The 27,638-nt window shown below is 42.5% G+C and overlaps 1 protein-coding gene across 1 annotated transcript in view; it reads right to left on the bottom strand.

Moving 5' to 3' along the window:
- Positions 1-27,638, bottom strand: part of DOCK2 (dedicator of cytokinesis 2) — a 418,871-nt gene that overhangs the window by 284,871 nt on the left and 106,362 nt on the right. Inside the window, exons 25-26 of the mRNA XM_028163781.2 lie at positions 18,913-18,983; positions 17,022-17,128 (exon numbers count right to left, since the gene is read on the bottom strand). Coding sequence (XP_028019582.2) covers positions 17,022-17,128; positions 18,913-18,983 — 178 coding nt within the window. The remainder of the gene's footprint in view (positions 1-17,021; positions 17,129-18,912; positions 18,984-27,638) is intronic.

The following is a 27,638-nucleotide window of genomic DNA, read 5'->3' as shown; positions in this document are numbered from 1 at the left end:
TAGATGTAATAAACAATAAGAAAGACTTGATCATCATCTAGCTCTCTCCTCTGAAGTCCCATGGCACTTGGCTTATACCTCTACTATAGAAAATTCATCCTGCATTTTAACAAGGAGTGCCTCATTTTGCAAATGAAGGCAAGCTCCTTGAGGATATCACCATATTTTTGCCAACTTTATATTCTCTAAATTGCTAGTCAATGCTTTGTTTATAGCAGAGGATCATAAACATTTGTTGAATTGGAAAAACTGTTCTAAACACCACCTCTCTTTGTTAAAGAGGTGGCCCCATCTATCCTGTATGGAATTTGAGATGTCAGAGAGACAAAGATATGGGTATTGAGGTGAAAGCAAAGACATGACTAAAGATTAAGGTTGGCGGTTGTAAGCATCAAGATGGCACTGAGCCCCAGAGTGGATGAACTCCCCTAGGCAAGAGCGGGCAGAGCAAAACCAGAACACAGCTTAGAACTGGAGCCCCAAGAGTGGTTGCTGAATGAACTGAATTCGCTCCAAGGCAATCCTCCTCCTCTCTCTGGGACCCTCATTCCTGACCCTCAGGCATGGAAAGAAGCACGTGGAGCATTGCAGCCCTGTAACATGCACTCTGAGGATGTCCCCATTTCCCAAGACCAACCAGGAGAAAGAAACGGTGGAGGGCTCCCCAGCGTTCTCCCCTAGGTTGGCAAGAGAGGGAGAAAGGAGTAGCTGATCAGAGTTAGGCATGGGAAGTAAAATGGTGTAAGAAGCCTGGCCACAAGGAAGGAGCCTGGAGGCCAGAGTTGCTCCATCCCATGGGACAAGAGCAAGAAAACCATCTCTCCTGCTCCACTCCACACACCCCAGGGTCTGTCTCTTGATGTATATGGCCCAGATTTCCTGGTGAACAAGGAAGAGGGAACAACACATCTCACTCTCAGAGAACTATTTTATCCTTTAACTGTTGAACCACAGTACGAACCATTTTGCTGTTTGCAGACTGGTCCCACCAACTATCAAGATTTACAACTCGCTGTAGGCCTCTGAAACAGCACAAATTTTCCTGAGAGGTAACTGGGACCTGCTTTCTCAACACAGGCCTCAAACAAACAGCAGAGCACTGCAGTGAACCTCTTGCTACCGGGACTGTAATTGATTTTTAAACCTGCAGCTGTAACCAGAGGGGAGCCCAGAATCCCCATAAACCAAACCAAAGCAAACAAAGCATCTCACTGCACACTTCGGTTCTGGCCAATCAGGGACATTGGCAGGGGCAAACCTGATGAAAAGCAATTTTTCAGACCCACAGAAATATTTGCATGGAGAGAAAAACCCAGCAGAGCAAGTGGGGCTCTGTTGTCCTAACTGCTGCCCCCTCTCCAAGGGCTCAGAAGACTGGTGGAGTTCCAGGTCCCCCCCACCAGGAAACACAGAGCCAGTTCGGACAAACGTCTCAATGACATGCTGTGGATTCACAATGGCTTGTGTGGACAATACACCGCCCGGGATACATCTGAACACAAGGAGTCCTTCCATATCTTTCATGTCAAACTGACACCAGTGCCCTCAAAACCCCAGAATTACTAAGTGCTTTTCAAGCAGTGTTAAAGTTGAAATTGCTGCCTCTTTTTCTATGCTGTTCTAGCAATACAGACTCGCTGACTATCAGAGATGGACAGGATCTTAGAGATTCAACCCTCTAATGACACACATGAGAAATGGAGCCCAGAGAGGTTAAGTGGTTTGTCCAAGGTCACGCAGCTTGTTAGTAGCTTTCCTGGACTAGAGTTTAAATCTTCCAACTCTTAGTACAGTGTTTCCTCCAATAGATTATGTTACCTTCCTCAGTTAAGGTTCCTTCATCCTTTAAACACTTATTGAGCACCTACTCAGAGCCAATTCTTTGGAATACAGAGAAAACACTCTTTACCTGAACTCAAGAAGGTTGTGCTGTGCAAATGCAAGGAAAATCTCAGAGAAGCATCAGGAAGAGGAGAGCCTCTCAGATGCAGAACGTGTGGATTCTCACTGCATTTGTTTGACTTATGATAAGCCATATGTGAACTGGGAAGAACCCCTTACGTGGCCAGAAGCTGCCAGCATAAGATGCCCAAAGGTACTCTACTGGGTGCCGAATTCTTTTACCTCATCATCATGGGAGGAGGAGTTCATGACCTTCCCATCTGTTTGGGGGAGCCAGCAATGATTCACTAGAGGAAGGTGTGTTAGAATTACCCAACACACATTTAAAAACAAAAAACAAAAGTACACTTTTATTATTTGGGGGGGTGGGGGGATAGTGGTGCTTAAAATTTAAAAACCTAATCAGAGCTGACTCTGTCCCACCTGGGTAACAAAACCAGTTGCAACCAGAGTAGAGTGGCAACTGTCAGGACAAAATGGGCTCAAGCTGGGTGAAGAGGCAAAAAAATAAATAAATAATGCTCACCTTGGCACGGTGTGCCTACATCTTAGATGACCCAGGAAGAAAATTCATTGTAGCTCTCTCTGGGAGGGAAACTGACATAGGATGACTTCCTACAGCCCACGCTCTCTCTGTGGGGCGTATAGTCCATCACCACCCCTACCTCACACCCTGGAACTCCAGGGCATGGGCGGAGGAGAGCCTCACTGAAAACCAGTTAACGCCCGAAGCAGGCTTAAAAAGAGGGCAGGGGGCAAAGTGGAGTTTCTCCAGGATGGGGTTGAAGGCAGCGGATTTGAAGAAGGGACTGCATGGGGGAAATGTGGGGATGGGGTGGGAGGCAGAGACAGAGAGACAGAGACACAGATACACAGACAGGGAGGTGGTTAGACCTGCACAGCTGGGAGCTAGTGGGCAGTGGAGTGGGCAGAGGGCAGCCCGAACCACCACCTAATCATTCTCTGGTTCCTCCAGAGGCAGCCTTGGGAAGTGATCTCCAGGCCCAGCACACAGGGTTTTGCTGCAGCACGGTGATACTTGAGAGCCAGCAAAGACAAAGTCCCGCGACCATAGGCATGGGCAATGAAAATGAACTAATTCCCTTGCTACTTCCCTAAGGCACTGACATGCATCCTTGAACCAGAAAGAAAAAGGACCCAACCACACTAGAGTCACACTTCCAATGACACAACTGATGTGTGGGCAACTAACTGACCTGAAGGAACCACTTAACCTTTCAGGGCCTTTTGCCCCATCCTCTGCAAAATAGATGGTGGGAAGGGCAGGTCAATTAGAGAGAGAGAGAGAGAGAGAGAGAGAGAGGGAGTGTGTGTGTGTGTGTGTGTGTGTGTGTGTGTGTGTGTGTGTTCACTGCATTTTTAACATTTTAAAACAGACTTTATTTTTTACAGCAGTTTGAATTCACAGCAAAATTGAACAGAAGGTACGAGCCCCTCACACATGCCCAGCCTCCTCCACGGTCAGCATTCCTCATCAGAGACAGATCAGTTTTCCAGACACTTCTTTAGACCTACAGTTTTTTGCGTAAGTCAAATTGTCTTGGATAGAGAGAGAGGGTGGGGGGAAGAGGGAAGGGGGTGAGAGAGAGAAAGAAAGGGAAAGAGGGAGGGAGAGCAGGAGGAAGAGGGGTGGGGAGTAAAAGAGCAGCTTTTACTGCTCTTGGGGAAGGAGAAGGAGAGAGTAGCTAGCCTGGTAGACACAGGGGAAAGGTGGCCAGCTTGCTGTACGTGCAAGGGTGACCCCTCTTCAGAGGTTCTCTGAATTGCTGCTTTTGACCAGCTCTGGGCAGCGGGTTGTTAACATCCATTCCAGCTCAGACATTCGATTAACCCAGTGGTGCCAAGTTCTTTAATGCACACATGCATACACAATCCTTTGGGTAACGCACAAGATGACCCACTTGCCATGAAGAGCAAGTGTTTAACAGTCTCATTTATGTTAAATAGAGCTGAGGTATCAGGAGCTGCCCCCAAAGTCTGACAAGAGTCTCTTTCTTGACTTCCGTGCCTACAATTTTGGGAGGACTGAGTAAAAGAGACAAGGGTGCGGTGTGAGCACAGCCCCAAGCTTCACCACCATTCCCGTTGTTCAAAAGCCTGGAGTGCAGCCAACAAATACGTTTGAGCACAAGTCTACCATCAGTCACTACACTGAATGCCGGGACACACAGACAATTAAGTATAGAATGGACGTTAGGAGCCTGGGGTTGAATCCCAGCTTCCAGTGTAAGCCTCAACTTCAGCACCTTCAAAAAAGGAGATAATAATAGCACCTATAAGATAGGATTGACATGAGGCTCCACGAAGAGGATGATACAGAGTTCTCAGCACGTGTAGGTCCGCAAACCTCCGAATGAAAGGGACCTGATGTAACCCCTAATCCAAGTTTCTCATTTGAGAGACAACAAAAATAAAACTCAGAGATTTATTCACTTCTAAGTTGGAACAGAAAACTGCAGAACTGAGAATTCAGGTCTCCTGAGCTCCAGTTCCACATTCTGTTCCACTCTCAAATGATTACAAATAATAGTAATACTAGTAAGAGTTACCGATGACGATGATACTCCATTGATGAGTCCTCACTAAACGTCAGACCCCGCCTGGCCTCTCCCAGGCATTAGCCCATGTAATTCTCATAGTAAACCAATGAGGTAAACATCCTAGATTGTTCCCATTTGACAGATGAGGAATCAGATGCTCCTAGACATGAAGTGTCTTGGTTAAGGCAGCAAAAGCAGGACTTGGTCCAAGTCCCTGTTCTGAACAACTGTCCTGGGCTGTGCCTCCTTCAGAAATGAGATGGCTCTCCTCAGATAGTTTTACCCTCTTTAGCTAAAGCCATAATTAGAGCCTCATTTGCCTGTGGATAATTGGCTTCCCTCTTTGCTCTGGTGTCTGGTTCCTCTTGGGCAGCCGCTCCAGCCTGGAGGGTGTCACACTCAGCAGATCCACTGCGGCTGCCCAGGGCTCATGAGGGCTCTCAGCGTGGCTGCATTTAAGTGTCCAGTATCGCAGAGAAGGCCCATGCACAGACATACCCCCTACCATCAAGAGAGAATGACGGCAGAGCTGTGAAAACACGTCCCTCCCCAGTGGGAACATGCCACTCCAGCTCTTTAAGAGAGGACAACATGGTCTGCTTTGCGCTGAGCCTATCGCACAAGGAGAAAGAAAAATCCGGTAGGCGAGTGTGTGTGTGTGTGCATGCATGCGCACGCCCGCACGCGCGTAAAGAGGAGGAAGGGAGAATAAGAATCCTCGACAAGCACTAGAAAAGCTGGACGAGATTCATGCCCAACAGTGAAGAAATAAGGAGCACAGAGGACAAGCATTTGTCTATTAAGACAATGAATTCCAGTAAGTTTTTCTTGCATAAAATTAAATGAATTCAAATGTCCCTAAATTGGAAAATAGTGAAATCAGTTATAGCCCACCTACACAACAAAGTCCTATGAAGTCCTTAGAAATGGCATGGGAAAATGTTCCTAATGATTCTCAGTGAAAGAAGCAGATTACAAATCTGGCAAAACATTATCCCAGTTATATATAATATATGATACAAAAGAGAGGAAGAATAACAATGTTTACCTCTAAATCATGACATCATAGGTGCTTTTATTTACTTCTAAATATTATACAAAAACACAATATTTTTATAATACTGATTTCTATAAACAATAAACGTCATTTTTTCCAACAATGGTCCAGCATTCCCGGGAAAATGCCTGATAGAGGTTATGGTGTGGTCTGAGGCCCTCATTAGCAAGGGAATGTGTCAGGCAAGGATGAACCCTGAGTTCTCTTAAGGCTTGAAAGGCAGTGGTCTTCAGTGAGACAGTGCTCCAGCCCTGACACTGCAAGTTCTCCCCAAAGACTGTTCTCTGGAGAGGGCCTACATCATGCTCACTACCCCTCAAAGTTCAGCTGACATCCTACCTCTTCTTGTCCTCAACATTCCAAAAGCACTATTCTCATTGAATTCCAATAGTAGTCATTCTTATGGGATTATTTGTAAATAACTCTATAAATTTATGATACATTTATTAAAACCCTACAAATTATTTAAAACCCTATAAATTATAAATTTACACCAGAGGCTGCTGTGCTGGGTCCATATGCAGATTTTATTCAGCCTGAAAATATCGTTTAAAAACTAAATCAGCAGGTTTCCCATAAAAAAAAATTTGTGGGACTTCTCTCTCAAAAAAAAAAAAAAAAAAAAAGAGATCAGGTAGCACTGAGCCCACATATTGACATAGATGGTAACAATCACTTAGCATTGATTCACAGCTGTCCTTTATACCCAATGACATGGACTTTGCCCCAGTCCTCACTGCTCCCCATTGCTCTCCACTCTGAGCTGAATGTGGATTGATCATTTCCGCTTTTGTTTCCTTAGTAGTAGAGAAATATTTTTCTGTATACTTATCTCTGTCAAAGGTGGGGAAAGGAATGACTGACCAAATGGCACTGTGTTTTAGGGAAAAAATGAAAGGAATCACATTTCTTTGTGAAGTGAAAAAAGTTCTCACATGTTTACTAGGCAAATGGAAAATCTGTTGTAAAAAATATAACTGAAGATGACATTAAGTGTGTGTGTGTGTGTATATATATGAATAATATATTTGCTTAGGTTATTATATATATTATATACTACATATATAATATATATTTAATATATTTGCTTAGGTTACTATATAAAATGGCATAATAACTATCACTCTGTACCTTCATTTCTATTACCTTCATGGCCTATGTGGGGTCAAGTTTGAAGATCTTTGGGGTAAGTCTTTTCTCTCCCAACTGTAAGCTCCCTGGGGGGCGCTGAAAACTTTCTGTTCCAGATGCCATATTGCACAGCAGTTTAGAGAGTGGATGCTGAAATCAGACAGACCCCATTTGGAATCCTGGCCCTGCCATGCTACTTGATCTATGACTCTTGGCAAGTTTCCCAACCTCTCTAACCTTCAGTTTCCTCACCTGTAAAATGGGGTATTAATATCTACACTTTACAGGGATGTCATGATAATGAAATGAGATAATGTGTGAAAAGGCTTAGCATAGTGCCTGCCACAAAATAATAGTTAAATAAATGGTGACCATGAAATTATTTATTACTGTATTTCTTTCACATTTCCCATCACACAGTGTTGCTACATTTTTAGCTTTTCAATAAATATTATTGAATTAAATCTTCAGCTGGTCTTCAATTCAACTGTATCATGGTCTTAAGGAAACTTTCTCCTATTCTAGGAAGATGTGGAGAAAAAAAATCAGCAAAATCAAACTTAAACAGGTCAACATAAAAGTCTCTGAACATTTTAAAACCTGCCTCACTATAATTCAAACCATCTATAACTGTAACTTCACAATGAAAAACAAACAAAAAATTCGGAGTAAACATATAACCTTTTAAAGATTTATATAAACTCTATCCTTTTGTGTGTTTCCACTGTCATTCCAAAATTGGAAAAAATCCCATGGAACATGGATTGAAAGGTGTAAGAACAGCCTGATTTTGCTCTTCTCTAGTTTTAATGAGGTAAATTTTTTAAAATTGCACAAGAGTTGATTTGGTTTACCATTAAAGAAGTAATCTGGGATTCTCTGCCCCACACTCCACCCCTAATTAAACTGTATTCTGTAATGTCATTAAAAGCTGCTATTCTAAGTATCTGAGGAGGTTCAAGGGGATTCTTTTCTTTGATTGCATGCTAACTTTTTTTTTCAACTTCAGCCAAAAAAAAAAAAGAGGACACTTTAATAAATCTCTCTTGGATTTGTTCTGCAGCTTATTAAATCACTGTCTTCTCTGATTCTGGATCTGAAGGTTTCTTTCTGAGATTGAATTCTGCGATCAGTCACATCGAAAAGGAAAGAGATGTAAGGAACAGCCCCTTCTCAGATCTGCAAGTGTAGAAGGGACGTTTTGGAACTGGAGGTAGCTTTGTAACACTGTAGGTGGGAGGGGCAAGCCCCTATTTGAAGAAAGATCTTCGATGTCTCCAAATGCTCTGAGGAGAAAAATCTTAGATTCTCAAAACTCAACAGCTCCTTCTGGAAGAAAATAAATTGGCTCCAGTAAGTAAATCCTTTTACCTTTTCCAGGGTTCTGAGCCTTGCTGTGTGATCTTGAGGGCATCGTGCCATTTCCCTGCATCCGTTTAACCTTCTATAAAATATCCCCATTCCTCACTCCCAGCTCAGGCAGGACATTTAGAAGTGTTGGGAGCAATATATGGGAGAAGGTGTTTTTAGGCACTGCATGGTGTTAGAAAGATTCAGCAGTATTGCCATTGTCACTCAGGGAATGATTTTATAAATCAAAGATTTCCATGTTGGTAGAGCTCTGGAAAATCTTGCTCAGTCTCATGATTTTATAGTTGTTCTACAGAGCTTAAGTGACTTGCCGAAGATCACACAACTGTGCAGTAAATGAGATAATGTACATCAGTGTTTGTCGCAGTGCCCGGTGTATAATAAGCACTCAGTAAACCTCACCTACAGTTGCTACTGCTGACATTATTGTTGTTGCTATTATTCAGGTCTCCTTACTCTCAGTTCAGTGCTCTTTCTATCAGATACATAAAGAAACTACAAGAAGCTTGCCCCATGGGCCCAAGAAATTTCTTGCTATAAGAAAAATGATCATTCCAAGAAACCATCTCATTTTTTTCAAAACTGAGAAGGTCCAAAACCTGGAGAAGTGTTATTTCTTGGGACATAGTTCCCAGGATGCTAACATAACACAGGGGCCTAATTTGGGGCCTTGCTTGGGAAGGAGAGGCTATCCCTTTCTCCTGACCCTTCTGACCCTTCCACCCACAAGTAACACAGAGAAACTGCACACTGTGGACCAGGGATTGAATCCAGGCTCCAGCAACCCTGCCCTCAAGTCCCCAGGGAAGAGCAATGTCCTGGAAATGGAAAATGACACTGACTTGGAGAAAGGAAAGACTGCCCAACACTTGAAACTGGGAACGCTATGTGGCCAAATGGCCAAAGAGACAAAATTAGACTCTCCTACCTCACACCATACATAAAACATAAGCTCTATAGGTTGATTAAGGACTTGTGTATCAAAAACAAAACTATGAAATTCTTAGTAAAAATATAAATGGAAATCTTTCAGACTTTGGTATTGAGAAAGATTTCTTAAAGATGACACAAAAAGATTTGACTGTTAAAATGATGGATAAATCTGTACAAAGAGTAAGAAATGAAAAAAAATACATCTTAAGTAAAATGAAAAGACAAGTTGTAAGTGGGAAGAAGATTCTCATAATACATAAAATCAGCAAAACATGAGTATGAAGAATATATAAAATATCCTGCAAGTTAATAAGAGAAATACAACCAACCCAAAAGAAAAATGGACAAAAGTCACGGACAGACATATCACAGACATGAAACACAAGTGACAAAGAAACACAAGGAAAGATTTTCAGTGTCATTGGTGATCAAGAAACTGCAAATCAAGACAGTGATGACATATGTTACACCCATTTTATTGGCAAATTTTTAAATTGGGACAATATCAAGTGTTGAAGAGAATGCAGATCCACATAATCTCTCATCCATTATTGCTGGGAGAGTAAATTAGTGCAACCACCTTTGGAAAACAGTTTAGCACTATCTCCTGAAGTTAAATATTCAGATCTCCCACGACCAAGCAAATCTACTGGTAGTTATATGCCCCACAGAGACTCTTGAACGTGTACAAAAAGAGACATGTACAAGAATATTCTTAGCGGCAATGCTTACAATTAAAAAAAAAAAAAAATCCGAAACAACCCAAGTGCCTAAAATTGAAAGCATGAGTGAATAAACTATGGCTTATTGACACAATAGAATTTTCTACACTCATCAAAAAAATGAACTCCAACAGTTTGTAATATGAATGAATTTTAGTATAATATTAAGTGAAAAAAGTAAGTCCCTTCAAATTACTCATAGTTCAATACCCTTCTTTTTAAAGCTAAAATAACCAAAACACTAGAAATATGTATAGATGCAGTAACACTGCATTAAAGCAGTGGAATGATTAATAAAAGATTCAAGAATGGGTTACCTTAGGTGGGGAAAGACACACATAGTTACATGTAGTTGATTGTTCAGTTTCTAGTTTTTGGTTTGGGTGGTGAGTGCAAGGATGTTTAATTTATTATTAAAAATAACTAACTAAATATGTTAATAAATAAAAGCAAGCCCTTGTGTGGACCAGTGATGAGCTACATTATGAATCGGGTACTATGACAACCCCTGTTCTCTACAACTGAGGTCCCATCTTCCCTTTTCCTTTTTTTTAAGGGACACTGGCCACTGAATAACGGTATATTTTACTGCCCAGGTGCACAGCCTAGTTTCTGAGAGTGGATATCAGTGAGACCCTAGGCAGACTAGGCACATAAAGAAAGAATATATATCCCTTATCCTTACGGAGTTCTCTCCATCAGCATAGATAGTCGCATCAACAGACAATGAGAGAGAGAAATGCCAAGTGTCAGGGTGAGGTCTCTGCTGTGTGCTGTGGGATCTGCTCCTCTTTGCTGCACTGCTCTCCCTCCCCGACTCAGGCTGTAGGAGCTCCGCTTGCCAGCTAGAGAGGGTCAGTCAGGGGGCCACCTGCATCAGAGTCCCCTTGGAGGGCTGATACCATGCACATCCCTGGCCCCTGCCCAGGTCTGCAGTGTCAGAATCTTTGGGGTAGGGTCCAGGATTCTGCAATTTTAGCAAACTTCCCAGATGCACCTAAGGTCTGAGAAATCTTCCTCTCAGAGATTCTATGTCTTGTTTTATCCCCTTTGAGAATCCAGGATAATATTTTGAATGTGCTACTCTCTACTGTCACACTTCCCCCCATTGGTCAAGACCCCTGGCAGCCATTCCGTTTTTATAGCCCCAGGGAAGAGAGATGAGGAAGGCTTCCTCAGAAAAGAAGATATCATAGAGCAAAAAGGTAGCGGCCCCTGAAGCCACAAGACATGTGTGTCCCAACATCTCCCCCTTGGGCTGAAGTCCCAAAGAGGGATATTTTAGATAGGTTGTGGGAAAAGGCAAAAGCAGAGTCTCTCTCCCCTTTCCTAATTGGGTCCCTGGGACCTGGTCCCAGACACTATTTTGGAGAGGGAAGGGGAACTATTTTGAATCAGAAAGACTTGTTAAATCTGAAGCCACAAGATGTCATTGATTGAAAATTTTAAGATGCCACAGTACAAAGTGAGGTGGAGACTCAAAAAGATTAGATTAGATTGAGAACAAACAAAACCAAGAAGCTTCATCGTCTTTGCACATTGAGTGTGGTGCAGAAATGTGCAAACTGGCACCGGCTGTATCCCCACTACCGCCCCAGGGCCTGGACTGAGTAAATGTAGAATGGGACTAGGCTGAGATGCCTGAGACATCAGGGCAGACGCACTGCACACCTGACCTCGGGTCAGGGTCTTAAAGGGATGAATGGGAGTTACTAGTGTGTCTAGGGGTGGGAGTAGGGAATGGAGCGGGGCGGGTGGGTGCGGTAGAAGGTATTCCAGGCAGTATTCACGGAGAAAAGAATTGTGGAAGGTCATGTATGGTGCCAGGAGAGACGAGGAGCCAGCCAGGAGCCTAGAGCATGTCCTCGGAGGAAGAGGACTTGTTCCTTTACTGCCTTGTCTTTCACAGCAGTCTTAGTACCCAGCCTGATGTGGACATCCCAAGTCCCAGGCAGCCTGCTTATACCACTTCTCACTGCAGGAAGGCTGTGCTTTAAAAACCTGCAGTGACATAGCAACCACTGGCATCTAGAGTCCCATCTCCTGCCCAAGCAAAGGTCCCCGTACACAGCTGTCAGAGAGTTGCCCAGTATTTGGAACAGGGGCAGAGAGTGAGGAAGGAAGAAAAAAATCTCTCAGGAGGAACAATGTGGCACTTTTTTCTAACATGGAGAAGGAAGCATTTTCAACAAGAAAATAAACATATCTTCTCCTTTTTATTCATTAAAAGAACAAAGCCTGGTGTAGTGGAAAGAAGAGGAGTTTTGTTATTCAAAGGACTTGTGTTCCAAATCCAGCTCCACCACTGCTACCTATGGGTAGCAGAGACGGTCATCAAATATTCTATGCATTTCCCTTCACTTCCCAGATTCCCTTGCAACTAGGTAGGGAACATGTGATGGGGTCTGGCCAGTGGACTGCGGGTGGAATCTCTGGGTGTCACTTTCAGGCTGATGTAGTTGAAAGTGGTTGTACTTCCTTCCTCGCTCTCTTCCCTGCTGCAAAGAGGCCATGGGTACAAGCGGGCGTAGCGTCACAAGGGACAAAAGGTGTCTGACCTTCCTGACCTTTATCAGACTTTGCACAAGAGAGAAATAAACCTTTACATTGTTAAACCACTGATATTTGGAGATCGATTTGTTACCCCAGAATCACATAGCCAAATACACTAATGCGCTAATACACTGTAATATAACCCTTGGTCTCATTGGGATGAAAGTTACTTGACTCTCTAGGCCTTGGTTTTCCCATCTATAAGATGAGAATAATTATACCTATGTAATTGGGTTGTAAGAATTTAATATATGTTTATGTCCTATATAGCAAATAATATATAGCTGGCATTTAATAAATGTCTCTTCCTTTAAGATGCAGTTGATGTCATTATTATTCCTGTGGTTATTACTGTTATACAGTGGATACAATAAATGTCTTTAAATAAGCAGCAACTGTGTCAGGCACTCTACTAGTTGTTTTACATGCATGATCTCATTTTTGTAGCTAAAGAAACCAAGCCTCAAAGAGGTTACTTGTTCAAAGGAACACAGAGCTAGTAAGTGATCAAGTCAGGATCAGAAACAGGGATTTCCTAAACCAAAAGTCTATACTCTAATGGCAACATTCCTACTCACATTTTTCAGATGTGGAACCCCGGAGGCTTAGAGATGTTACATAAGTTCACCAAGCAAAGTAATAACTGTTAGAATGAGAGGACTTTTCTCTATTCCAGACCAGTGTTGCAATAATGTGATGATTAGAAAAGATAACCCCCCCTAGGGCACTGGACAGTGATGTCTGTGCCCCCTCCCACCACAGAGGCCTAGCCCATTGTGAACTGAGGTCCTAGCAGCTCCAGATACTGTGGGCAACAGATAAGAAGAGGGGGAAAGAAGGAAACTACATCTTGATAAAAGGAAAACTGGATGCTTTGTGTTCAGAGAACGGCTTCTCACCAAAGTTTCCAAAGAAAATCCCACTAGCTGAAAACAAACATTGAAAGAGTTTCTGTATCTCTGTCAGATCTCTGTCTTTGTCTCTCTCTCTTTCTCTGTCTCCCCGTTGGTCCCTCTCTCTCTGTTTCGCTCTGTCTCTCTCTGTCTTCCCCCCGCCCCCTGTTTGTTTTGGAAGCTGAGGAAAGTGAGCAGCGTGGGTCCTAAAGCAGTTTACGCTGAACCAGATGGCACGTCTGATTAGCATCAGACGAAAACGACACATTACTTAGAGATTAGGTTCTAAGTAGGGACAAATCTGTTCCAGAGGAACAGAAGGTTTGGTTTTCTCGCAGACTCCCCTCGAGAGCTTTCTCAGGGCATACCTATTCATCCTTTCTCCCATCATCAACACCAGGCAAGTCTGCGCTTGGGCTGGAGAAAACAGGAAATTCGTCTCTATAGATTCCCCAGTTCTCCTCCCGCTGAACCCTGAAGTCATTCGCACAGGGCAAGCCACCACTCCCTGCAGGACCTCGGATGCTGGTGACCCCTGACTCTCTCATACCCCAGGCTAACAAGTCACATTATGCCACTGAGTCTGCACAAAAACCCAGTGAGACTCGTTCTGTGGTTATCCCCACTTTACAGCCGAGGAAATTGAGACTTATAAGGATTAAGTACTTTACTCAGGATCATAGGTCAAGTAAAAGTTGAGGCGAATGGAGGCTAATTGCCTCCATGAAAGAAGAAAGAATTAAAAAGTGTGTGTGTGTGTATGTTTTAAAAGAGCCCCAAGGAGCAAACCATCCTAGAGGATGTCTGTCAAGTGTCCCAAATTATGTAACTATATTGAGGCCCTGCAACAAGGTAAACAATGAGGTGAGAAACCACAAACATCTCACCCTGACCTATTCTTCTGGGCTCACATCGCACAGGCGCTATGCAAAAACGCTCTAGGGAAATGAAATAAAAATTGGAAAAACCATTCAAAGCAGGAATGGGACATGGATACAGACCAAGGCCTTTTGTTCCTTAAGTCCTGTGCTTCTCAGACCCTGGAGAAAAACACACAGCTTTCAGGGAAACAAGGAAACTTAGCTTAGGGTTATGTGCAACTATCAACTATGAAGGGATGCCCTTATTGCAAAGAACCTGAAGGTTAGGATAGACGTTGGGAAAATGAAAGGAGCAGCAGAAATAATAACCACACCAGTAATAACAGTGATCACTTAGTATGGGATATTATATCGCTTTGATAAGCACTTTAAATGCACCGTTGGTCTCATCAGCCCACACAACAACCTTCTAAGACAGACATTGCTATCATTTTTCCCATTTTACAGATGAGCTTACTGAGGATCAGAGAGGTTAAGTAAATCGCCCGTGGTCACACAGCTGAAAAGGGGCTACACTAGGAATCCAACCCAAGAACCACTGCCCTTAACCAGTAAACTTTCTCCCCCTTCAGCATAGGACCCTCCTGAAGAGAGGCCAATAGGATAGTCTGCCAACATTTTGGAAAGTGCTTAAAAGCCTTCTGGTTCCTCTGCTTGATGTCAATACAAGTGTTCAAGGCTGTGAGTACAAGCTAATGTCACCGACAATACTCCAGGTAATTTGCACATCTGGCAGTTAGATAAGTACAGGCTTAAAGCAAACTGCATCCCTGAGGCACAGGACACTTCACAGGGAGAACAACAGAAGGGATTTCATTATAACTCAGACTTGGCCAAGGAATCAAACTCACCTTACTTCAGGGTATAAAGGATACACTCACCCAAGAGCCCCAGACACCCAGTAAGTTTGTGCGTATGAATTCAGATTGTATTCACTTGGAACTTGAGGATTTAAGGAGAAGGCTGAGCTGAAGTTTCCCTTGGGGTTTTTTTTAAATTTGTTTTTTTAATTGAAGTATAGTTGATTTACAATGTTGTATTAGTTTCAGGTGTACAGCAAAGTGATTCCGTTTTTTATATATATATATACATACATACATATATATACAGATATATATATATATGTGTATGTATATATATATATATTCTTTTTCAGATTCTTTTCCTCTTTTGGGTTACTTTTGTAAGAGGGTTCACTTAGCAAATAAATAGTGGGAGAAGAGTTACCTTTAAGCTATGCATAAGAGCATAGTGCTTTCACACGTGAACCAAGGACGGATAGACTAATTATACATTGCAGCCTCTTTAAAATGGGTCCCCAAAGGGCTCTCTGTTCACCTACTTCTAGTCTCTGTACGTATGTAAAGGTAAGAATTTTGCATTTTTTTTTTGGTAACTGTGTACAACACTGGGGCTGGCCTTCTGTCAATTAATAATCAGAGGGTTTTTACTGAATCTGAAACTCAAAGACGCAGCAGGACTGGTGAGCAGCAGCTGTCCAGCCTGCCCTGTGATTATGCTAACCCTCCGGGGCCACAGTCAGCCCAGGAGATGTGACTGCAGTAAAGGAATCACTCCTACTTCTACCAGGCTGGAGCTGACACCGCATGCCCAATCCAGGACCGCGCTAACACTCCATCTGGCCTCAGTGCTGAGCCGGGCCCCTGACAATGGTGGCCGCTCTGAACAGTGAAAGAGAGCCAAGCAGCCCTTGCTCTCCGCTGCCTGTGCAGCACCACATGCAGCAAGAGTCGTCCTTGCCACGCCCCTAGGATGGGACTCACTTCACTTCGACAGTGACACCACCTGAAATCCAGGAAGGGACTGCCAGGGCAGGAAGGGGCAGGCATATTTCAAAGCTTTCAGAGTGAGGGTAATTTATTCCGACATGGAAATCAGAAGCTGAAAACCGAGGAAGGCTCACTTAAAAAACCCCAGTAATACAAGGCATACAGCAAGACTTACCAGGGTTAGTTTCCAATCACCTTACACAAACCTTGCACAAACAAACCATGTATGTACTGCATTAATCTGCTGTCACACATCTGTCTAAATGGTCAGGAAGCTACAGGCATGAATATAAAATCACAAGAACACTTTTCTTCCTGTGCCCTTCTCCTAACTTTAATTCCACGGGATGGGATTCAGACACCAATTTTGGATGCACCATGTTAACCAGACATAAGGGGGAAAAATCTTTACAGTGAAGTGGTTCCTGAATCTTTAATACATAAATATTCAGGCTTCACTCTGAATAAATCCCGGGTGGGTGATGACTGATCCTCTGCTTTCTAAGACTTCTAATTTCTTGCACAGTTTGCTTCTCACAGAGAGGAGTGATGTAGGAAATGGTGAATATTGATATCTAAGTCCTACCTGCTCATAGTTGGAGGACGTGTGGCCATCCAGCCCACCGATCTCAAAAACAGGAAACCCCAAGGCTCTTGACTGTGGGATGCTGGCTGGGGACTGGTGGTTACCAGAGATCAGTTTGGGTAAGCAGAAGCTCTGACCACAACCATTGCCCAAGTCCACTGTCATTTCCTGCTCTCCAGGAAACACCGTTACGTGAAGAAAGGCAACGTCCAGAGCAGTTGTATAACATGCTACTATGAGAGTAGTAATAAAAGACCAGGGGAGAATATATAGTAAATGCGTGTTTGCTTGCTTATATAGTGAGTGCCCCTGGAAGCAAACACAACAGGAGACTGAAGCCACTGGTACCTCTGTGAAGGGATCAGAACTTTACCTACTCCTCATGTAGAGTAAAAACCTCACAGCAAAATGACTCCAAATTTAGCCTCTCAGTAAACTTTCTCAGGAAAGACAAACAGTTCAGCCTATGTTTTCCTTAAGTTAGTTTAGATTCTGATATCTAAGTCGTCAGCTACTTTCTGCTTTTCCCCTTCATTCAGACCAAGGGAGCTGTTAGAGAAGAAACATTTCCTAACTGCGCAGCATGTGATGAGCAGTGGGCTTTCTGGCACCCCCAACCGGCCAGGATGCTTTGCACTCACCTTGCTTTTTAAAGAGGTTGCTCTGGACTATCTCATTCATGGACTGGACTTTCTGCTTCTGGAGTTTCTCGGGAGGGATGCAGGTATAGAACTCATAGAGGAGTTGGCTAAGGGCAGGAAAAACCAGAGCACGCAGAGCTCGTTAAACCAATGTCTGCCACCTCCTGGCACTTACAGTCTGTCCATCCCCAGCCTGCCAGCTCTGCGGGGGCAGAAACAATGTACCTCTTGCTCCCTTCGCCCCCCACCTCCGTGCATGATAAGCCTTCAGTAAGTATGCATAGTTGGTCTTAGTGTTGAATACTGACAGCGTTCAAAGAGATATGGAAATCTAAAAATAATATCAAGAAACCCAACCACTTACTGTGTGTATCAGGCACATGTTTTGCACTTGACGTCCACTGTGCCACTTAAGCCTCACAATTCTATGACGTAGATCCAATGCTTATCTCAATTTTACAAGTGCGAAATGTAAGGTTTAAAAAGGTTAACTAACTTTCCCAAAGTTACACAGCTAGGGAGGGTCAAAGAAACAAGGGTTCAAAACCAGATTCTAATTTCATTGCCATGCCGTTTTATTCACTAATGTTTTATGCTTAGTAATGTGTTATGATAAATCTTAAGATCAAAAAAGGTCCTTAATTTTTTAAAAAACTCTGAGAAGTTGTGGGTTAGAACCACTATGGGATATGAAAAAGGAGATAGCTCTTTCCAAATAGAGTGAAAATAAAAATACCACTGAAACAAAACTAGAGCTCCTGTCAGCTTCCCAAAATAAGCTCATTGTGTTTATTCATTCTTTCAAATCCTTATTAAGCATCTACTTAATATGTGACAGGCAATGTGCAGGGCAGTGGGATACAATAGGAACACACTTGGTCCCAATTGGCATGGAACTTACATTCTAATGGAGGTCAGCGTACAACACAAAAGCAAGCAAATCAATACAAGGCCATAGGTGCAATGAAGGAAATGAATAGGGAGTTGTGTCAGAGAGTAATGGTGCAGGGGTTGAGGGAGGAATATAATTTATTCACAATGTTCAGAGGTAGCTTCTCCAAGAAGATAACATTTAGCTTGAAACCAGAAGAATGAGAAGAAGCCAGAAGAAATGTTCATATGAACAGTGGATAAACTGATGAGAGCTGAATAAAGTTTGGAATGCACTGAACAGAATTGTGCCCATGTTTATTTCTTAGTTTTGATAGCTATGCTGTAGTTACCTAAAATGTGAACATTAAGGGGAGCTGAGTGAAAAGTATGCAGGAACTCTCTTTATACTATCTCTGCAGCGCTTTTCCAAATCTAAAAGTATTGCAATATAAAAAGTTTTTAAAATCTTTTATAGGTTATCTTGGAACTTAAGTGAATTTAGGAAAAAGAGGAAAAGGGCGTATCTGGCTCAGATGCCCCTATTCTAAGAGCATACGCACAGTAAGATAATGTGTTCCTCCCATGAGAGGAATGGGGTGAAGAAGGAGAGAGCGAAGCGGAGCCCATCTCATAATCCCATTAAGTGTCCATAGGTTGTTCTCCATTATTAACTACAGGGCTTACAGGGCAAAGACTGGAACCCCAAAATAACCTGCAAGCCCAGATGAAATGGAGACATTTACACCAAACATCAGTTTTTTAACCTGCATGTTCATATTCTGCATCACTGATATTGTCAAAGAAGGATGTTTACTTTATAGTTGGTTTTCACCAAATCTGACACAACCCAATGAAACTGTAAAAATCCCACACCAATATCCCTGCAGGAAGCTCTGACCATGTGTCCTCCCTGTCCCCGTGCTGAGTGCCCTTCTGGAATTGCCCACAAGAGCTCTCCTCTCCCTCTGAATCCCTGGCTTGACAACAGAGCCCAGGAAAGTACACACCATAAGCTCACCTGAGTAACTTTGCATCAAAGACGGTTTCCACATCATAGAGGACAGATGGGATGTATTTCAAAGCTGCCACCTAGGTAGAAAGTGAAATAAACATGAGCAGTGCCCACGGCCAACAACTCTGTCTGGTGGTGAGAATACTTTGCAACATAACACAGATCAAGGGAAAATGATCCTGAATCCTGGGCATTGCTACAGTGATTCAGACTCTGCATGTAGATTGAAACACCAAGTGTACTTCTTTCAAAAGTTTCTTCTGTCTTCAAAGGAGCAGAAATGTAGAGTAGAGAAATCAAAAGCTTTGAGGTTATACACACTTACAGTCAAATCCTGGGTCTACTCCTTAGTGGCCAGGTGACTTTGGACAAAACACTTAACCTCTCTGATGTCTCGATTTCCTTATCTATAAGATAGAGGAAATAATGTCTATTTTGCAGGATTGCAGAGATTCAAAATAATATAAATGTGGCATCCAGCAGAGAGCCAGACATATTTGCGTGCTCAGTAAAGGGTAACTTCTATCTTTATTGGAAGATGGTATGCTTGAATTGTTTTGTTGGTGGCAAGGACGACATGGACTGAGTTATTTCTATTTTCTCTCCCTGGCCAATGTGTGAACAATTGTCAGCATGTTTTGGTCCACTAGCTGGGTTAGGAAAACTGGGCATTGTGGTGGATTGTTTCTGTCCTCTGTGCAAGATAACTGATACATCCAGAGGTGGGAAAAAGACCCAGGCCCTTGCAAAACAGCACCATTTGCTAAACAGCAGAGTAGACCGTAATTTCCACAGGAGGAGTTGTAAGTCACGTAGTTGGAAAATAATGTTTAAAAATCTGGTAGATGTATCCATTTTATATTTTCTTTTTATTTTTCTGTATATTCTAAGTGTTCTATAGTCAACAAGTATCATCCTTTTACAAACAGACCAAAATTAAAATAGAGAAAATTTTTTAAAGAAAATCTTATCCTAGCCATATACAGTTGCACTTCTTAGTTAACATGAATAACAATCATGACTATCCTCTGAGAATGTTCAGTGGAGCAGACACCATGCTATTAGATTATTTTGTTAAACCTTATTTCAGCCTACAAGGGACACACTATTTTCATAGATCAGGAACCACTAGGGCATCAAGATTCAATAACTAACTAGGTCACAAAGTTTAGCACGTGGCAGAGCTAGGATTCAAAATCAGGCAGGCTACTTACAGAGCCACTCCTTGTAACCCTCAAACAGCACTGTTTTTCTCCATGCCACCATGCTTTTTTTTCTTGTTAGTTAAGATTTTTACAAGTCAGTATTATATGTTTGATATAAAAAAATTCACACAAGTATTAGGGTGAAAATTGTCCCTGAAGTTCCACATCTCCATCTCAGCCCCAATCCCTACTCCTCAGAAGGGATCACTGTCAATATTGTGGTGAGTCCCAACTGTTTTCTGTGCATGAACAAGTATGTGTTTGTGTGTGTGTGCATGCATGTGCATGTGCACATGTATGTGTGTGATTATACAGTTCTGTAACTTGCTTTTTGCAGTTAACCATGTTATCACCAGTATTTTTGCACATCACTTCATAGAGTGCACTCTTCATTTCTAATCACTGCACAACAATGTTCACATGGGTACACCAAGTCCTCCTTACTGATGGAGTCCATGCTATCTTTATTTTTCTTTACTATAAAATAAGTGGTAAGAAAATATTAAAATACACATCTGTGTATCTGTGAGAACCCCTGTGTGATGGATGGGCTGCTTGAAGAGAAATTAGTGTGTAAAATGTATGTACACATATGCAAATGTACATACAAATGTATACACATATACATTTTAGGAGATAATATCATATTAACTTAGAAAGAAGCAGTAATCAATTTCCTTCTACTCCTTTCCCTATAACCTTGCTAACACTAGTATACAAATCTGTCTCATTTTGTCAATCTGATACATAATTTGCAACTGTAATCTGCGAATTTTTGGATCTAGTACAGGTGGGCACCTTTTCTATATTTATTGAACAACTGTATTTACTATATATAGCTTGTTTATATTCTTTCCCCATTTTTCTTTTGGGTGACGTCTTTTCCTATTGATGTGGAATTCATTAATATTAAGCCCTTTGCACAGCTACATGTAAAAGAACGAAATTAGAACACTCCCTAACACCATACACAAAAATAAACTCAAAATGGATTAAAGACCTAAATGTAAGGCCAGACACTATCAAACTCTTCGAGGAAAATATAGGCAGAACGCTCTATGACATAAATCACAGCAAGATTCTTTTTGACCCACCTCCTAGAGAAATGGAAATGAAAACAAAAATAAACAAATGGGACCTAATGAAACTTAAAAGCTTTTGCACAGCAAAGGAAAACATAAATAAGACGAAAAGACAACCCTCAGAATGGAAGAAAATATTTGCAAATGAAGCAACTGACAAAGGATTAATCTCCAAAATTTACAAGCAGGTCATGTAGCTCAATATCAAAAAAACAAACAACCCAATCCAAAAATGGGCAGAAGACCTAAATAGACATTTCTCCAAAGAAGATATACAGATTGCCAACAAACACATGAAAGGATGCTCAACATCACTAATCATTAGAGAAACGTAAATCAAAACTACAATGAGGTATCACCTCGTACCCGTCAGAATGGCCATCATCAAAAAATCTACCAAAAAAAAAAAAAATGGTTCTGAAGAACCTAGGGGCAGGACAGGAATAAAGATGCATACGTAGAGAATGGACTTGAGGACACGGGAGGGGGAAGGGTAAGCTGGGACGAAGTGAGAGAGTGGCATGGACATATATACACTACCAAATGTAAAATAGATAGCTAGTGGGAAGCAGCCACATAGCACAAGGAGATCAGCTCGGTGCTTTGTGACCACCTAGAGGGGTAGGATAGGGAGGGTGGGAGGGAGATGCAAGAGGGAGGAGATATGGGGATATATGTATATGTATAGCTGATTCACCTTGTTATAAAGCAGAAACTAACACACCATTGTAAAGCAATTATACCCAAATAAAGATGTTAAAAAAAAAATTAACCCCTTTGCAGTAACACATTTTGCAAGAATTTTCTCTTGCTTGTCCTGTAGTTTGACTGTTGCTTGTCTTTTAGCTTCGTTTATCGTATCTTTCATTGCACAGTAGGAATTTAATTTGTATGTTGTCAGATGTGTCAGACCTTTTCTTTACATTATTGGATTTTGTGTCCAGAGATTTATTCTTTATTTTTTCAAATCAAGATGGCAAGAGATAACAAGATTCCAAAGTGATTCCAAAGTGAATGTTTCTAAAACTAGGGTCTATTGGGACACCCTCTTCCCAAAGGATGATGTCAGGTATTCTGTGGCGGGAAGGGGGGGTAAGGATTTGCAATCAAACAATTAGGGGAAAGTTTGATTTAAGCAAAGATAAACCAGTAAGGTGTTTTTGGAGGGGGTTTTTTGGCAGAACTTTTCAGAATTTTAATATGCTAAGATGCATTATGACATTCTTCCAGGCAATTATAGTATACAGTACATTCCAGCCTAGTTGGTCAAGCCATCTGTATCAGGAAACATCAAGATATGGCAAAAGCAGATGCCTGCAGGGCTGGGCAAGCAGCAGAAAGAGTGAAATGAGAAGAGCACTGGCCAGTGGGAAGTGAGGAGGTATGTGGAACCCACACTCTGTCTAAAGAATGAGTCATTCTTGTTCACTTGTTTTAACACTGTGCTAGCTAAATCAAACACACCTGCAGGCTGCACTTCTCCCGTGGGCTGCCGGCTTATAACCCCTACATTCTAAAGAGACATCATATGCTGAGGCACATGCCCTGATAAAAGCCCATCTAAGCATTCTAGCAAACTGCTCCTTCCTTCACTCTTAGGCTGAGAAACATAGAGCTCTGGGCCCACGGGGACCTGGGGCGGGGGTGTGGGGGGAATCCCAGCGCTCCACCCAGCACCTGCATGCTCCGAGGCCCATTTCTTCACCCCCTGAGCCTCAGCATCTTCATGTGGGGCAGAGAGGAATGATGCAAAATAAAGTATATCTTGCAGCTATTGTAATGCCCGGCATGCAGCAGGCCCCCAAAAGTGCGTGTGCTGGATCTCTCCTTATCTCATCTCTCTGACACCAGCCCTCATTACCCAGCACCTGGACAAAGTGTAACATGGACTCATCATAATTAAGACCAAAGTGAGGGAACAAAAACAGAAATGAAATCCTCGGCGAGCTGGGGAAAGCCGGGACTTCAGTGTCTGCAGCAAGTTGCTGGCTTTCAAGGGCTGCTTGTCATTCCAGGGCTTCAGAGCGATGCTGTACAGCACTAATCACCAGGTGTCTACATGGACACTCACACTTAGATGCTTCAGCTATTAGCAAGGAGGAGCTGGGCAAAGCTGGGACAAGGGCTGCTTCAGAAGGAGCCAATCTTCCCAGCCTGCCAGCCCTGGGCTGGCAATAAAGTAAAACAAACTGAGGGGTTGTCATGCTGAGACTCAAAGGGTGTTATCACCTCGACAGGCGTATTAAACTTCCATTTGGTCCAGGGGGCCTCACAGAGAAATGGCAGGCCTGTGGTTTTCTTTTCCAAAGGGGACAGGAAGTTTGCCAAGTCTGTTGTCACAGCCAGCACTGGCCTCAGGGGGCCTGTCCACAGTCCTCACCTTCACACAGCCCTGACACACCTGAGTGGAGGGATAGCAGGTGGGTTCAAGCAGGCGCTACCACCAAGCACCCCCAGGAGGCAGAAGAGCTCAGCCATAAGACCCGCTGGAGACCTCCATTCACTGCAAGTTTCTAAGGTCTGGGACTAGAAACAGCTTGGCTTTCTAGACCTGTTGGCCTCCTGCGAACTGCCCTGCTCTACTGTTGTTATTATCTTTACTCTCATTAATACTACTATTGCACATAAACTTATATTGCTGTGTTATTACTTTCATCCCATAGTGTATATCCCTATATCATATATAATATTTAAGAAAAACAAACAGATGTTTTTACGTAGGTGTGTATGTGCATATATATACACATATACATGTGTATATATTAGGATTAAAATATATTAATAAAAATAGCAAACCATTATTGGAAACTTTATAGATGCATGATCTCATTTTATTTTTACAACTGCTCTATGAATAGACACTGTCTTTACCAGTGAGGAAAATGATAGCACAGAGAGGTAAAAATAACTTGCCAGAAGCCACATAACTAATAAGCCACATACATAGCAAAGATATGTACCTGATTCTGTCCAACTGGCTTCAGACCAGTATGCTCTGCTACTGCCTACCCTGCTTTAGGAAAAGTTTCCATCTTGGTAAGTGCGGAGGTTTTAATACAGGAGACAAGGCTGAAGTGGGGGAGGAGGTAGATAAAGAAACATCTCCCCTTTAGGAGAATGGCTTTTGAAAGAAGGTACAGTTTTTCTGATATGCCTTAAGTTAAGAATCCTCTTCACCACATATATGAGGGTTGCAAGAATGGCCACCAGGAAAACATTTCAGCTCAGTAATTAGTTTATAATGTGGCACCGAGTGAATTTCCTAGATGAATCATCAATTCCAAGCCCCTCTGCCAAAAGCCAGGTACAGGCCACAAGAAGAGAGCCAGACCCAAATCAAGGAATAGTGATTTTACTGGCCCTAAGAGAAGTCGCAGGAAAACACTTGAAATGATTGCTATCCAGATGGACTTCACCAGAGCTGATAATCCTGGGTGGCTAGCACACAACGAATGTTTTAAAATAGCAACAAAAATCAAAACCACACAATCGCACTCCCTCAAACTCAAAGGGGATTTGTCTTCTACGTGTTTCCAGGGTTCCTTATCTCCCCCCACCCTCTCTTTTTCATTCTAACCAAGACTGCACACTATTGGTGCCAGCAGACACAGACTTCTGGCCCAAAAGAACACATCCTGCAATGATGCAAGGTTATACGAGAACACTAGACATCGTCCTCATTCAAGAGCTCTGACAATATTCCCATCCCATCAATTTTCAACCCTTTTATTTTAGCCAAGTAATGGACAGTCAAGGTCCATGGAAACTAGACAAACACTGTTGCAGGGATTCACCACAGCTGACCAGAAGCAGCAGCTTCCTTATAGATGCTAAGCTGTCCCTGAGGAAAATACATCCACTCTCCCCAGACATTCACCCTTGTCACTGGTCTTTCAGTGAAAGGGAAGGGAAGAGGGACCAACAGGTTCTGGGATATGTATGTCTCTGTGCTTTCTGTAACCCAACAGTGTGCTGGCCCCTGAGTCTTGGCATGAGGCAGGAGAATTCAGTGTTTAAAATGGCTGGCTGAAGAGGCCAAGTTCAACTCCAGGTGGGTCCCTTTTATGTGAGTGTCCTTGGGGAAGTTAACTCTCTATGCTCCAGTTTCCTCATCAGGAGAATGAAGGGAATAAAGTCACCTACTTTATAGGGTTGATGTGACGATTAAATGAAAAATATGAGCTATCAATGGGACTGCAGCACCTCATTGGAACAAAATTTCATCCTACTCTCCATAAATCCAACATTCCCAAGTACTGACCTTAAGTATGGGGTAGGTGGTTAAGAAGGGGACAGTAAAGAATCATTTAACAACTTGAGATCAAACTCCAGCTCTTGCTGTTAAATATGAGTCTCACCTCTCCTACCTCTGGGGGAAGCCTGTAGGCCACTTCTCAATGAACCACCTTCTTCCCATGCTTCGGACATCTGGATGTTTTACAACAATTAACAATGAAAAGAGAGGAATGAAAGAGGCCTCCTTAATTAGCTTGACTTCATAACTACAGACCAGACATCTGCCCATCTGTACTGTTGTTTACGTTGCTTATTGCTTAGCCACCTAGCATTTTGCCTGAAGACTCGGCTCTTTAATGAAACCATACTTTGCTTGGTGGTGATTAGGAACTCAAACTCTGGGCTTACACAGCCTGGATTCAAGTCCCAGACCTGCCACTTCTCAGCTGTGGTTAAGTTACTCAATCTCTCTAAGCCTCCACTTCCTCATCTGTAAAGTAGAGATAAGAAGAGTATTTGCCTAATAAGGTGGTTGTTATAAAAATCAAATAAGCTAACAGTATATGTAAAGCTTTTAGCTCGGCATGTGACACATAATAAATGCTAAAACATAAAATAGTACAAACTAGTATTCATTCTTTCATTCACTCAGCCGAAAGATATTCAAGTACCCACTATGTGACAGCCACTGTTTCAGATACTGGAGACATAAAAGACAGAGCCCCCTGCACTCCTGGACACTCTAGTGGCTATATTAGCAATCATGTGTGGCAATCATAGTGGCCAAGGGAGCGTATCATACAATTATGAGTTGCTTATTTATTTCCACTCATACCATCAAATTGGAGAATTATAAAGAATCATGACCTAAAGGAGAATGGGTCTAATGGGTCTGCACAACGTCACCAAATGGCTATTACTCACATTTGAGCTACATCCAATTCACAACTGTCTGGTGTTGACTGTCTCATTCTGCCATCAGTTTTATCAACAATATTCACAGGGCTGGCACACATGGGGACCTCTGAGCATACGGCCCATTCTTGAAAACACGTGGAAACCCCTGGCCATACCCATTCTTTGTGGCTTAGAGAAGAACACTAACTTTGGAGTTAGAAGAGCTGGGTGGATTGAAATCCTAGCTTCACCACTATGAATAGGTATAATTTAGGATGAATTATTTAACGTTATGAGCCTTCTGTGGACACTGAGGACAGCGAATCCTTGCAGACCGTTGGCAGGATTAAAAACACTGCGTGTGAAAGCTCAGCTTCGTGCCTGACACACGGTAAGTACTCAATCAGTGGAACGTGTTTTTAATGCTCCCTCTACCCTCTTTGGATGGCTAGCTTTAAATTCTCCATAGTTTTGTGTGAGCTACTGCCAGGCCAGCTCTGAACAATAAGGAAAACCACAGAAAGCAATTCACAAAAGCCAGATGAGCCTCAGACATTGAGAAATAACTTGCTTGGGCCTGAAAACTCACAATGGGCAAAGCTGAGACTGAACCAGGTAGGCTTTACTCTGGACTGAGGCAGGCAGGAATCAGGGTTTCCACCTAAGCCACTACCCAGCTGGAAGTAGAAAGTTTGGACTAGGAATGTCAATCATTGGCATTCTTACTCCGTGCTCTCACCCAAAACTTATGGCAGACATTACTAATAGATCACAGCACTCTTTCCTCCTGTACCCCATGCAGGCTCAGAATCAAGACTACAGTCACGTTGTACTATTTCACTGGTGAAACTTTCCCTTCCTTTTTTATTTTTCATGGAGTCAGTTCTTGTGAGTTTCTCCTCCTTGAAATTTATATCTGTTTCTTGATCTAACAGAATAAATGGATGTCCCAACACTGTTCGGCTTCATGTGACAGGGTTAGAAACACAAATATTCCCTACCAGATTCCACTCTAGGAAAATGCCCTCAAGGCTTCTGCTTTACGATGAGGTAAAGGAGGGAGAGATATAAATGACTAAAAATTATTTAAATGGAACTATGTAACAGGCTTTTTACACACCAAGCTTTACATGCATTACCTGATTTAATCCTCTCAATAATCCTCTAAATTAGACTTCCCATTTTATAAAAGGCCCCGGAAACTGAAATGATTTGCCCAGTGTTACGTGCCCAAGGGTGCATGCCCCATTTCCCACCCAGATGTCTCTGGCTCGAAATCCAAAGCTCTTTCTCCTGCAGCAAATGTCAGAGT

The sequence above is a fragment of the Balaenoptera acutorostrata genome, chromosome 2, assembly GCF_949987535.1.
Source record: "Balaenoptera acutorostrata chromosome 2, mBalAcu1.1, whole genome shotgun sequence".
NCBI lineage: Eukaryota > Metazoa > Chordata > Mammalia > Artiodactyla > Balaenopteridae > Balaenoptera > Balaenoptera acutorostrata.
This window is presented reverse-complemented; position numbering and strand designations above follow the sequence as displayed.